The following is a 15118-nucleotide window of genomic DNA, read 5'->3' as shown; positions in this document are numbered from 1 at the left end:
ATGAGAATTAACAATACGTATATTATTTTATTTGCATGTTACATGGTGATAAACACAATTGTACCAGGAAGATACTGTGTCTCAAGCGTTCTCCAAAAAGATTTACTCGTCGACATCTCAATCCACATTCAAATACAGAACACTGAATTCAAACAAATGTATTTTGTGTTGAAATTTTTTCTTGTATACCTTTTACATACCATTTTTAGAAACCAATCGCAAACAAACGTTACCATAAATCAAAGGAAATAGAAAAACAGGACATTGCTGTGTAATGATTGTATAATTGTCTAGGAATTCCATTCTTATGACAAAGGGAAGTACAAATGTGACATTCCTCTGTGTCCTACAGTGGGTAATTATCAACAAAGTGAATTTAGGGATAGACTCAGCTTAAATATATTCTAAAAACAGTTTATATACAGGTGAGGTAAATCATAAGATGGTGGGTTACACATGTAACCATAGCTTGGTGGGATGGATAGACGTGTGGCCAACGTACATGACTGGTGATCCGCATGAATCTCTTTCAATGGCTTAAAACAAGCCAAAGTAACTCAACAGGGCGTGCACACACACACCCACACACACGCCAATTCTATACAGCGATGGGATGCAATGTTCATTATTAGTAAGAATCTAGATAGACACATCAGTCCCAAGGTCTTAGTCATAAGGGATGAGGGACTGTATATACAGGCAGGGTACAGTGCAGTCAGGTGAGACCCCTCCTCTTGGGAAAGACTTCAGCTGAACGTCTGATGGCTCACTGGCTGGGGAGACTGTCAATCAGTGCAAGACCGGCCCACTGCTTTAGCTTTGCCAGGCAGACGGGTACAGCACTGTATTCTAGTCCACAAGCCTTTCCATTCAGACATGTAAAAACTATTCCCATCAAATTATAATACATACCCCTTTATTGAAGTGAACAGACAGATTATTCATTTCTTAATCAGATTATTTTGTTAATAAACTATCGTCCAGAGGCAGGATGTACAGTAGGCCTAGCGTCCATTGTTTTATGGGTAATTGATACTACAGAGATGACACACAGTTAGATTCTCAGGATAGCACTAAGGCTAACATACAGCGAGTCTGTTTTCGAGCAAAGAACTCTGACTGCTTAGATGGACAACTACTTTACAGTCACGGTTCCAAAGCAGTATGAATTCAGTGGAGTTTTTTTTTAACGATGATGAGATTTCAGAGAGCATTGCTTACATTACAGGTTGGTTTTTGTGAACACACTGACTTGACAAATAGCAGTAGACACTCATCAAGAGACCTAGCTGTTTTGTTGGCCTTTGTTGTCATTTTGTCATTCCGCTCGCGGTCACTCTCCAATGAGCTTTCATTCTAGAAACCAAATTCATCTACGTACCCTACTCAAAGACAACACAAAAATGACAATTTAGTTGGAAAGGTACAATAAATGTACTAACTTGACCTGATTAAACCGTTTTAAAAACATTGATCTCTAGTGGTCGTTACTTGCATGGTGCAAAGGGCTGCTTCCATTGGAACACTACAAGTTAATTATCAACAAATTACAGACCTATTTAGAAACATGGACATATTCAATTTTGTCTTTATATATAAGGACATTGGATTCAAGTATATACACCATTAACGGAAATGATTTAAAATAAACCCATAAATTATGAATTTCCATATGTCATTATGAAAAGACACACACACACACACAGAAACGAAAAGCACGTCATTCGTGTCCAAATTCCAGCAGTATAACTGTTGTAGCTCAAAATGAAATGGAGAACGATGGCAAGATAAAAGCTAATATGGCAGGCCATTTCTGAAGCTAAATACAGTTTGCCATAGAGAAACCGAACAGCATATAGGTGGCTTGTAATCATACAAACAACATACGCTGCAACAATAATGACTATTTGTCTTGTTACAGTGGTGGAACAAGTTTGTTTTTTTAATCATATACAGAAATACTTTTTTTAAATGGATTTTTTATTATATACAGTAACGCATCAATATTACCTATGTTTTGTTTGAAGAAGGTCCTGAAAGTAGGTCTTCTTTTTCGACAAAGAATGAATACACATTTTAAGCGTTTCTATGAGGGTTTTGCAAAGAGTAGTTCACCAAAGCATACCTCATGCTAGTCCACAGTTATTGAGCATCCTCATCCTTTGATGCATCCAAAAATGAGGCAGTTCATTTAGAGGCAGCAAGCCATGTATCTAACTGAGGCAATTGGCACTCGGTTATGATCACTTCACTATTGAAATGAAGTATACCAAGTATAACACTGTAATGTTGACTGGAGTGTGTTGGCTTTGACATAATGTGTATTATAAACTGTTTAAAATCTATTGTTTTGTTTTATATTTATTTAATTTCGATTTTTGGACAGATATTGGCACATTATTTAAGCAACAAGGCACGAGGGGGTGTGGTATATGGCCAATATACCACGGCTAAGGGCTGTTCTTATGTACGACGCAAAGCGGAGGCCATATACCACAAACCCCCGAGGTGCCTTATTGCTATTATAAACTGGTTACCAATGTAATTAGAGAAGTAAAAATACATGTTTTGTGGTATATGGTCTGTTATACCACGGCTGCCGGCCAATCAGGATTCAGGGCTCGAATCACCCAGTTCATAATGTCTGATAATGCACTGGTTACAATGACCTTTTCGTTTAACAATACAGTAAAATGCCATTAGGAAAGGAACAGTAACTTGAATGTCTCAGTGCTTCTCGCAGATATCCATGATTGTTGTATTTGACCTGAAATCCCTGCCACTTGGAGGTTTAGACTTACGTATTCATTTGGACGAAATACAATGAACCCCACCCCAACCGAAACAAGAGTAATGACAGCGGAAAAGCAAGACTTCAGCATGTTAAAATGGCAATAAATGTTTCTTAGAAAAAGCAGTGTTTGTTCCATTGTCTCCATTTCATATTTTTTTTTGTTACTAAAACTTATTGATAAGCCCATTCTATCTTCTTATTATCTAGTTTGGTGCATCGGAGCACATCAGGATTTGTGTTACATTACGCAAACAGTCTCAATGTAATAACTGGGTAGGTAATAACAATGGTAGGTTGGTGGTGTGATTAACACTTGAAGAGAAGGCAGGTGATGGAGGCCAGGAGGAGCCACAGTGACTGGGAAAGGCAGGCGGAGCCGTTGATGTCTCGGCCCGTACCAGGTCCTGGGGAGGGAGGGAGGGAGAAAAAGAGAGGTTAAAGACCAACATATTAGTTTTGTTGATGTTTAATTTAATATATGTCATTTCTATGTGATGTAATAATGTGTAAATGTATAAACTGTTATGCCTAACATGTCCGAGTATCAGTACTGTTGCTATGACACTACAGGAATTCATTTGTGTGCCGTGAGTGACATCTGGTGGTCAGACCATGTAACACATCATTTTCTAGGCCCACACCTGAACGGAATAGGGCCTAGAATTTGTAACATTGTCTAAAGTGTCTAATTTCAGAGACATTTAACTAAGAGATTTTGGGGGAATGCATACTATTCCAAAGTCACTTACTGTAGAGGAAGAGACTAGCATTTTGGATCCCGAGTTTGTTGGTTGCAACACATGTGTAGTTTCCATAGTCCTCCTCTGTTACGTTGGAGATCATCAGGACAGTTGTGGTCCCTACGATCTGGATGCTGATTCCCTGGGCGTTGGATAGCCTGGACAAGACGCCACATCATGTTAGGCATTATAGCACACTATGCATAAAACTCACGACATCTGATTTGTCCGCCACTTTTGTCTTCATAATACATACAGTAGTAGTCAGCTTGTTTCAAATAATAAATATAAGTTCACACAGTTCCTCTCATTGACATGCAAGTAATGATTTATGATAACATTGGTTTGCCTTATCATAGAGTCTATTGACATTGAGTAGACACAGCAGTACACTATTTCCTTGACATAGACCGGCCAGGTGAATCCAAGTGAAAGCTAATGATCCCTTGTTGATGTCACTTGTTAAAATCCACTTCAAATCAGTGTAGATGAAGGGGAGGAGACGGGTTAAAGAAGGATTTTTTAAGCCTTGAGACAATTGAGACATGGATTGTGTGTGAGTGCCTTTCAAATGGTGAATGGGCGAGACAAAAGATTTAAGTGCCTTTGAACGAGGTATGGTAGTAGGTGCCAGGCGTACCAGTTTGTGTCAAGAACTGCAACGCTGCTGTTTAAAAAAAAAAAAAGAAGAAGCTCAACAGTTTCCCATGTGTATCAACAATAGTCCACCACCCAAAGGACATCCAGCCAACTTGAAACAACTGTGGGAAGCATTGTCAACTTGGGCCAGCATCCCTGTAGAACGCACGACACATTGTAGAGTCCATGCCCCAATGAATTGAGGCTGTTCTCAGGGTAAAAGGAAGGTGTTTGGTATACATTGTAAAGGCACACTTGAGGTAATGTATGAAGGGCTTCAAACTGATCCCATCTTTAACATTTGAATGTGCTAGGATAGCTGAGACTGATGCAAGGGGGCAGTGAGTTTATGCTGACACACGGTAGTATAAAGCATTTGCATAAAAAGGAAAGTGAGTGCACATCATGAGACAGCATAATCTGATGGCGGGGAAATAGAAAGTTGAGAAAGTGCTGAGATCCTGCTTAGAGGGACACCTTGGGTGGGGACCGTTCACACCACCGGTGATGATAAGGCCAATGAATACATGTGGTTCGTGTCATGGAAAATTATATTCGACCGAAATATCAAACTTGGGCCAGGTGACTCCCTAGATATTTTAGAGCACATGCATGCAGTTAGATGATTGTGTTTGGTTCTAGCAGCACAGCTTGGTCTCATAAACTATACGTGACATTGTGGTAACTTTTGGTATGATATGTTACGTTTGGTATGGTTACATAACAGAAATTTACTCAAGGCAAAAACGAAAGGAGGGAGGGGTGGAAGGATTGGCATAGAACGCAAATGTCTAGAAATACAAAGGTTGCTTGTTGAAATCTGAAATCTTTGCAAATAGCAACTTTGCAACTACTTACTACTTTTTAGCTACTTTGCAACAACTTAGCATGTTAACTAACCTTTCCCCAAACCCTTTAACCTAACTCCTAACAGTAGCCCTAACTTTAAACCTTAAGCCTAACCCCTAATACTTATTTTCCACCATAATTTGCAAATAAATTCATTAAAAATCCTACAATGTCATTTTCTGGATTTGTTTTTCTAAATTTGTCTGTCATAGTTGAAGTGTACCTATGATGAAAATTACAGGCCTCTCTCATCTTTTTAAGTGGGAGAACTTGCACAATTGGTTACTGACTAAATACTTTTTTGCCCCACTGTATCATACTGAATGGAGGGAGACAGATTTACGTTTACAATGTTACGTCTTCCCCTGAGTCCTGGTTGAGCAAGCATGGAATACAACATTTTCAGCTATGGTTACGTCATAAGCAACTGTGTGAAGTCTGAAGCATCCAGGGAAGGGATCCAAATAAGACCTAGTTCATTGCACCATCATCTCCCACTGGTAGATGGCAGCACATGTCTTTTAAATGACATATTCACTTTAAGAAGCCACAACCATTTTTTAACAGAAGGACAGATTTGATTCATGTACTGAGATGGGGCAAAAGGTACAGAAACTGGTTTGAACGGGAATGTGACTCATTCTCATTCGCCGCCTCTCGAGTTGGCATGTGGGTGCATCTAAAGTAGGCTATTACAGGAAATGGTGAGTGACAGAAGTAGGATGTCTACAGGCTGTTGATAAAGGAAATCAACAAGACGTTGCACGTGGCAGGGAAAATGGAAAATGTTGCCAAGTGGTAGAGACAGCAACTCATGTTGATGGGGAGAAACAAAAAACGCTTCCCCATATTCAACATTGTGGGAATATCAGGTTCTGTGAAGAGGACTCTAACCATTGTTTCAGTTCACAATGAGTGAGTACAGTGTTCAGTCTGGGTTAACCAGGCTATACTGTACCACCCTCCTCTTCCCTGAAGACGTTCATGCGGCATCGTACAGGGGAGGTGCCAGAACACGGGATGTAATCAGAAACTAGAGACTAATAGAGGACCGGGAGGTTCCAGATCAAAGGAACAAGCAGCAGCAACAGTAATGAGCCTCAGTATCTCCAGCAGAGGATTAGGACGAGCGGGTCAGTCTTGGGAAATGCTAATTGCTGCAGTATCAATAAGTGCTAGAGGATTCCTGTACATCAGATGCTACTGGGAGATGGTGTGGAGATCTCGGTGGTAAAGTAGTTCAAACGTAACAGCAGTGGTGGGCAGTCTTGACGAGGTCAGTGCTGGTAAGGTTAAAGGGAATTACAGAAAACAAGTCGAGGAGCAGGCCTCTTGCAGAGTGGAAGTAAATATGCTTGATAAGGTACACTAAGTTAATCGTTAAAGACATAAAATCTACTGACTGAGCATTATTTGAAATGATGGTATTGTATTACATCAAGGAAGTCGTTGAAGGAGATAAATGAATAACTTGCAGAGGTAAAGGAAGGGCACTTAAAGGTATTAGAGTTTGAATTCAAAGTTTGGCAGTTGTTTTCTGACCTGAAAGGTAGTCTAATGTGACGACGAGTCCACATGCCATTGGCTGTTTAGATCCAGCCATATTACTCAACCCCAAATGAAAAGATAAGCAGAGCAAATCTGGATATTATATGGTGCTTATCTTTTCCATTCATTTTCGATTATGGCATATAGCTGGATCCACAAAAACAGGTGGCCCTGAGATGTGGATTTATCTCAAGAAATAATCAAACCAGGAATTCAGGGGAACAAAACAACTACAGTAACATTGTAACCCGCAAGGTTCCATGGTTCCTTGAGATGTGTATAGGCTGTGGGCTCCGCCCGGTCACTCCCTGGCCACACCCATAGTCACTTCCTGGTTTGAATGGGTGTGTCAGAAGGAAGCCATCTTGACTGTAATGTTGTGGTCAGAAATGTTCGTAACCAAGAAACTCTTTGTAGTTTAAAAGACGAGTTTTCTCAACTCCATATAAGTGAGAACATTCACAAAGACTTGTTTAGGGGATATTGTATTGATTTCCAATACATTTTTCCTCTGTGGACTATTTCTTCTGTAATGTTCGGAAGGCTTGGTTATTTGGATTTTGGTTTGTGGTTTGACCCTGTGTGCTAGCTGATTCATTAGTGAATATACACAATTCTCTACTAGCCATAACAATTTGACAAGAAGGTATACTCTCCCTTTTAATCAAAACTTTTCCCATTCATGTACTGTAATGCTAGTGCCTTACAGTACATTCACAAACCTATCTGTCGTGCGGGGGAAATATGTTAAGAGCCCTGACCCTTGTGATGTGGTTTTGGAAATCTTTAACACTCCACTTAATTATCATCCCAAAACAATTTCACAAATTATACACTTACACAGAGGTATTTTGCGATGCACATTTACAGTACCTGAACAACGACACTTCCGGAGCTAATGGACACCCAGGAGGGAACACAAAAACAATGTTGTCTCGAAGCTGTGTTACACAAAAACAATGTTGTCTCGAAGCTGTGTTACACAAAAAAATGTTGTCTCGAAGCTGTGTTACACAAAAACAATGTTGTCTCGAAGCTGTGTTACACAAAAATAATGTTGTCTCGAAGCTGTGTTACACAAAAACAATGTTGTCTCGAAGCTGTGTTACACAAAAAAATGTTGTCTCGAAGCTGTGTTACACAAAAAAATGTTGTCTCGAAGCTGTGTTACACAAAAAAATGTTGTCTCGAAGCTGTGTTACACAAAAATAATGTTGTCTCGAAGCTGTGTTACACAAAAAATAATGTTTACACAAAAAAATGTTGTCTCGAAGCTGTGTTACACAAAAATAATGTAATGTTGTCTCGAAGCTGTGTTACACAAAAATAATGTGTTACACAAAAATAATGTTGTCTCGAAGCTGTGTTACACAAAAATAATGTTGTCTGGAAGCTGTGTTACACAAAAAAAACTCTGTAGAAATACATGATAAAACCGCTAACAGTAAGTCACTGATGTAACGCAGTTTCTCTGGGCCCCCCTGTAAGGTTTGCGTTATAATAATCAAATGTGTCAGCCAGACAGCCACTCACAAAGTAGACTACCGATCGCTGTCCACGGTGCTGAAATTGCAACATGTCTAAGCGGCTGCATGCTTGTCAAATCGATGATAGGCTTTCTATGGAGCCAGGGCACACCTTTGCTTTAGCTAATGGATAAATGTTTAATGGTAGGGCTATTTTGGTCATCATTTTCTCAAGGTTAAGCCTAACATTTCACAAAGATATACACGGTGTCGCAATGCTGCCATTTTAGACTGCTGGCCAGTGGAAACAATGTTACTCATTCAGTAATTAAAGTTGGAAATTCAAACATTGCGGATTTGTCAAAAACATTTTTAGATACAACAGAATACTAATCAGCTACCAATAGATTTTTAAAAATCTACAGCTGTCCTTTCTAGGGTACCTGAACCTGCATAAACTGAGCCGTCATCCTGCTCTCTTCCAGTTGTAGTCTATTAATGCCAAATAGTACATTGTCTACCCTCAAAGCACTCACTTACTAGGAATTGTTCCATTACGCAGTGTACTATCTATAGCTGCAATGAGGAAAAAAGTAGTCGGTTAGAGGATAAATTTAGCCACTATCTGGCTAATAGCCTACATAAATGGGCTGAAATATTCAAAGTAAATGAAATCCAACTTGAGAGACTCACCTGGTCTCCTGAAGTTCCCCTTTTCTGTGTGCACATGCTTTCACCACGGCCTGTAGGTCCAGGTTACGGCCCGACAGTTTTCTATACTGAGTACTGCCACCCCAAATAGTCTTTCCTGAGACATAGTGCAATATACACTGAATGTACAAAACATTACGAACCCCTTCCTAATATTGAGTTGTGCACCCCCCCCCCCCACACACACACCGTTTGCCCTCAGAACATGCTCAATTCGTTGGGGTATAGACTCTACAAGGTGTCAAAAGCGTTCCACAGGGATGCTGGCCCATGCTTACTCCAAAGCTTCCCACAGTTGTGTCAAGTTGGTTGGATGTCCTTTGAGTGGTGGACTATTCTTGATACACACGGGAGTGTGTGAAAAGACCCAGCAGTGTTGCAGTTCTGGACATGAACAGGTGCGCCTGCCACCTACTGCCATACCCCATTCAAAGGCACTTAGAGTAAATCTTTAGTCTTGCCCATTCACCCTCTGAATGGCACACATACACAAACCATGTCCCAATTTTCTCGAGGCTTAAAAATCCTTCTTTAACCAGCCTTTCTCCTTCCCTTCATCTACACTGATTGAAGTGGATTTGACAAGTGACATCAATAAGGGATCATAGCTTTCACCTCGATTCACCTGGCCAGTCGATGTCAAGGAAAGAGCAGGTGTTCGTGCACCCAGTGTACGTCCATTGTGCTGCACACAATTTAAACTGAGTCTTGAATGACGCATGCCAAGATATACCAGAGATAAGGGACTGTTGATATTGCAACCACGCAACTCAAACGGTTCACCAGTATGAACAAAACATTGTTTTTTGTTGTTGCTCAAGGCCCTTGAGCCCTGCCTCTTCTAATTTATTGGCTGTCCAGTGTCCAGACGACCTGTCCCAGAGCTTCCTATACAGTTCATCTGTATATGAGGCCGGGAATGAAGGAGAATGAGAGGTTCAATTAAAGATGTTGCAGAACTGCTGCATTTGTGGGGGGGGAGTAGCCAGGAGGAATCAGACCACCATAATGCCTGTTCCCTAGAACACTAAGGTGACCTGCCTAAATGACTACCGACCCATAGCACTCACGTCTGTAGCCATGAAAAGCTTTGAAAGGCTGGTCATGTTTCACATCAACACCATTACCCCAGAAACCTTAGACCCACTCCAATCTGCATACCGCACCAACAGATCCACAGATGATGCAATCTCTATTGCACTCCACACTGCCCTTTCCCACCTGGACAAAAGGAACACCTACTGTATGTCAGAATGCTATTCATTGACTACCGCTCAACACCATAGTGCCCTCAAAGCTCACTAAGCTAAGGACCCTGGGACTAAACACCTCCCTCTGCGACTGGATCCTGGACTTCCTAACGGGCCGCCCCCCAGGTGGTAAGGGTAGGTAACAACACATAATCAACGCTGATCCTCAACACAGGGGCCCCTCAGGGGTGCATGCTCAGTCGCCTCCTGTTCACTCATGACTGCACGGCCAGGCACAACTCCAACACCATCATTAAGTTTGCTGATGACAACAGTGGTAGGCCTGATCACCGACAATGATGAGACAGCCTATATGGTGGAGGTCAGAGACCTAACCGTGTGTTGCAAGGAAAACAACCTCTCCCTCAACATGATCAAGACAAATGAGATGATTGTGGACTACAGGAAAAGGAGGACCGAGCACGTCCCCATTCTTATCAACGGGGCTGAGGTGGAGCGGGTTGAGAGCTTCAAGTTCCTTCACCAACAAACTAACATGGTACAAGCACACCAAGACTGTCGTGAAGAGGGCACGACAAAACCTATTGCCCCTCGGGAGACTGAAAAGATTTGTCATGGGTCCTCAGATCCTCAAAAGGTTTTACAGCTGCACCATCGAGAGCATCCTGACGGGTTGCATCACTGCCTGGTATGGCAAATGCTCGGCCTCCGACCGCAAGGCACTACAGAGGGTAGTGCGTACGGCCAAGTACATCTTCCTGCCATCCAGGACCTCTATACCAGGCAGTGTCAGAAGAAGGCCCGGAAAATGGTCAAAGGCTCCAGCCACCCCGGTCATAGACTGTTCTCTCTGTTACCGCACGACAAGCGGTACCGGAGCGCCAAGTCTAGATCCAATAGGCTTCTAAACAGGTTCTACCCCCAAGCCATAAGACACCCGAACAGCTAATCAAATGGCTACCTAGACTATTTGCATTGCCCCCCCCCCCCACGCTGCTGCTACTCTCTGTTATTATCTATGCATAGCCACTTTAATAACTCTACCTACATGTACATAATTACCTCAATTACCTCGAAACCGGTGGCCCCGCACATTGACACATTGACTCTGTACCAGTACCTCCTGTATATAGCCCTGCTATTGTTATTTACTGCTGCTCTTCCAATTGTTTTGTTATTCTTATCTCTTACTTTTTTGTTGTTAGTATTTTCTTAAAACCACATTGTTGTTTATGGGCTTGTGAGTAAAGCGTTTCACTGTAAGGTCTACACCGGTTGTATTGGCGCATGTGACAAATGAAATGTGACCAGAAAGCACCATTCCTTTCTGTCCAGTTTCCCTGATGTTTCCACAGCAATCAAGCTGTTTTTACCATCCTTGTAACTGTCGCTTCTGCGGAGAGATCATTTTCTAAAACTAAAACTCATAAAGAACTACCTAAGAACCATTAGGCTCTCGTCTGACATGACCTTTTTTGGACACCTGAGTAAGCTCCAGTCATTGCACTGGTGCTGTCGTAGGCTTGACCATGGCATTTGTTTGCTGATACCCCCTAATGCCTGTCCTGGAAGCTACAGTTTGTACATACAGTTTGTTATTTTTCAAGACCTGGGGCACATTTTCAGTCACATTCCTGAAGCCCAAGAAACAAACACTTAGTATCCTAGTACATACGGAAATATAATAAAAATTATTTATTATGTTTTTTTTTATAAATTGATACCGATGACAGGCGTAAGGGCCCCCAAAAGCTCGTGGCCCCCACCTTCCAGGGGCTGCGGGGGTGTCCGGTACACCATGCAGTAAGTGCATCTTTTGCATTTGTAAAAAATAATAATAATTGGGATGATAATTAAGTTGAGTGTTAAAGGTTTCCAAATACGTATCGCAATCAAGGATCAATTGTTTCTAGATAAAGCGTTTCACACTTGATCAAATCACCTCAGCTCATCAAAAGGGACGTGGAATGATTGGAGTCAGAAAGGCAAAGTGCTGACTGAACCCGTTTTAGAAAATAATGGTAGTGAACAATTTAAATATCTGAACAATCATCTATTATATACTGAGTACCTAGACTACTTCTGCAATACAATAGCAGATAATACTTACACTAAAGTTGCTCCTCAGTTTGTAATTTTTGTTTATCACAATCGTCGAGCTTACAAAGACTGTTTAGTGTGAACATTACCATAAACACTTTCACTTTTCGGCTTTGCATAGCCACTGAATATGTTACAGTGAAGCAATCCGAGAGGTTATTACATGACTAGTGTTAAGATGAAAGGAACATGGTTGCCATTGCTTAGTGATCACATACGAATTTCCACCTACGGTTCTCCTCTATAAGTTTCCTCTCTGTCCCAGGTGTGAAATTGGTTCCCTGGACAACTTTTACATTTTCACATGACATGCAGTGGAGGCTGGTGGGAGAAGCTATAGGAGGACGGGCTCATTGTAATGGCTGGAATGGAATTAATGTAACGGAGTCAAACGTGGTTTCCATATGTTTGATACCATTCCATTTATTCCATTCTCCTATATTCGCCTCCTATAGCTCAACCCACCAGCCACCTCTGATAATAGGGTAGGCTCTTCCCCCATTATGACCAAAGGACATGTATTAAAGGGGCAATCTGGGATTCAAACAACCACAAAATGCTTACCTCTTGTCATCTCTGTACCACTCAAACTCTGGTTTGGGCACTGCGGCCGCGTCACACTGAAGAACCCCCATACGGCCCACCTGGGTTTCAGAGCTCTTGGCATTCTTGATGGCGGGAGGATCTAAGGATTCAATCACAACAGTTCATCTGGTTCTATTGCTTTCATCAATTAATGAAAGACCCATCATGGATCTCAATGTAGTAAAAACAACTGGCCAGGAGAAACAGGAGTCACCCCCCCCTCAAAAAAAGTGTCTTACAGTTGACGACAACATTGACGTATTTGACGTCCGGTGTGGCCACGTCATTGCTGGCTTTGCATTCGTAGCGGCCCGCCTGGTTCCTCATGATCCCTGATATATCCAGGTACTCCTCCCCATCTAGAGAATCCGCTGTGGGGAGGCCAAGAAAGAGACAGAGACACAGAGAGAGACACAGAGATAGAGAGAGAGAGAGACAGAGAGAGAGAGAGAGAGAGAGAGAGAGAGAGAGAGAGAGAGAGAGAGAGAGAGAGAGAGAGAGAGAGAGAGAGAGAGAGAGAGAGAGAGAGAGAGAGGAAAATAAGACAAAAAGTGAATAAAGTGGCACAACTATTTTTTATTAACGATACAGTGGTCCTAACTGAATAGTGGTGCGTCACGACAGTACCATTTGCCAATGATGAGAATGGCACTTCATTCCAGTCCGTCAACACATACACAACCATTCAAAAGTTTGGGGTCACTTAGAAATGTCCTTGTTTTCCATGAAAACATACATGAATAGGAATAGGAAATAGTGAAAATGAATAGGAAATAGTCAAGACGTTGACAAGGTTATAAATAATGATTTTTAATTGAAATAATAATTGTTTCTTTCAAACTTCACTTTCGTCAAAGAATGCTCCATTTGGGAAAACAGGACAGCTTCCAGGAAAAGCAGGACAATGATGTTCAATGGGGCTCTGAATCCGTCATTACTTCCAATAAGCCTGATGAGCAAATTAATGTCGGACCAAATGTTCGAACGCAGCATCACATGGACTTACCTGAAACAGCAGTTCCCTTAATTAGTCACGTATGTCTCCAGAGTTTCTCCCATTTAGCCTATCTATCTAGGAGTGATCAGGAAGAGGAGAATGCCAAGCATGCAGATAAGACTGCCTCTGCAGTGCTGTCTTGGGTTGATTAGATACCCGGTACAATTGCTACATACAGTACCATAGGGCAACATTGACTAAAGCTGTTCACAAACAAAACAATAGTGTACTGTATCAACATTTCTCTTGGCATTTCTAAATGGATATTGATTGATAGGAACAATAGCCTGCAGAGAATGCATGAATACTTCTGAGACCTGTTTAACCTTATAACTAACATGTTTTTTCCAAGCCCTGTAAATGTGTGGAAGACAGAGACAGTTTCTGAGTAAAAAAAAAAAAACACACAAAAAAAAAACCCAAATGCTAAACCTCCAAATGCCACCGAACCCAACTAAATAAAACAATGAGCATGCCGCAACTGAGCTGACACTCAGGGAGCAAGGTCTTCTACCCGTGAAATTAAGTAACAACCCTGGGATGTCGATATGGAAGACTGTTCCTTTCTTATTAGAGACCCTCAAGTTATTCTTATAGATTTGTTCCTGGCTAAATCCAAAAGGTAAACGTACTGAACAACCTCAATTTCAAGTCTCAAACTGTATAGCAACAGCATTCACCGCTGCACGCCCAATGTATCAAGCTCTTTCTGTGCCACGCCCATAGAATTAGAATATATTTGATAGGATCTCTATGGTTACGCTTATGTTTGCTATGATTGTCTGGTGTGGTTCAATGCTTATGAAAAGAGCACTCAGATCAAAGGGTCCTCCTAGCATGGCCACTGCAGCCATATCAAACACACTCATCGTGGACAAAGGATGCCATGATTGGAAAATTAGGATTGAAATCAGTTGCCATGGAAATGTATTGTGGCTGCTTGATCGTTTTATCATTAAGGCAGTTGGACTTCACCTGAAAAGATATTTCTTGAGGGGCTAGAGAGAGAAGATGATGACTTAGCTACGATCTACAGTACGGTAGCTTACTTACAGTAGCCATCTAGGTAACACTTTAGTTGGATAGATCATCTGTAGTCACTCTACAGACTTTCAGTAACATTTCTACTGTCTACTAACCCCTTACCCAAGCGTTAAACCTAACCTTAACCCTTACCCTAAACTTTATTCAAACACTATCCATAAAAAGCAGGTTTCCACCTACAGATCTACAGACTATCCAAATAAAGTGTAACCAAAATTATAAATTATAATAAAATCAACTTCTTTATACAAGTGAACTGGAAATATTAAGTCAATAACTCAGCAGGGTCCAGAAACAACTGTGTCATGAATATGACCAGATGTATTGCTTAATTAATGATTCTATTAAATCCACCCAAAAATGTCCCCCCAGGAGGCTTGAGCAGCCTCGTGATAAACACTGCTCTCTCTTTACACACACTTCAAGTACTAACT

The 15118-nt window shown here is 41.3% G+C and overlaps 1 protein-coding gene across 3 annotated transcripts in view; it reads right to left on the bottom strand.

Annotated features, from left to right (window-relative positions):
* Position 1: 1 nt before the first annotated feature.
* LOC124005681 (limbic system-associated membrane protein-like) overlaps positions 2 to 15118 on the bottom strand; it is a 1049544-nt gene continuing 1034427 nt past the window's right edge. For all 3 annotated transcript variants that reach the window (XM_046315131.1, XM_046315130.1, XM_046315129.1), the window contains 4 exons: positions 12883 to 13014; positions 12623 to 12743; positions 3544 to 3692; positions 2 to 3198 (listed from right to left, as the gene is read on the bottom strand). In XM_046315131.1, coding sequence (XP_046171087.1) covers positions 3101 to 3198; positions 3544 to 3692; positions 12623 to 12743; positions 12883 to 13014 — 500 coding nt within the window. In that variant the 3' untranslated portion in view covers positions 2 to 3100. The remainder of the gene's footprint in view (positions 3199 to 3543; positions 3693 to 12622; positions 12744 to 12882; positions 13015 to 15118) is intronic.

The sequence above is a fragment of the Oncorhynchus gorbuscha genome, linkage group LG19 (assembly GCF_021184085.1).
Source record: "Oncorhynchus gorbuscha isolate QuinsamMale2020 ecotype Even-year linkage group LG19, OgorEven_v1.0, whole genome shotgun sequence".
NCBI lineage: Eukaryota > Metazoa > Chordata > Actinopteri > Salmoniformes > Salmonidae > Oncorhynchus > Oncorhynchus gorbuscha.
Note: the sequence above shows the minus strand (reverse complement) of the source record. Positions and strands in the feature narration are given on the sequence as shown.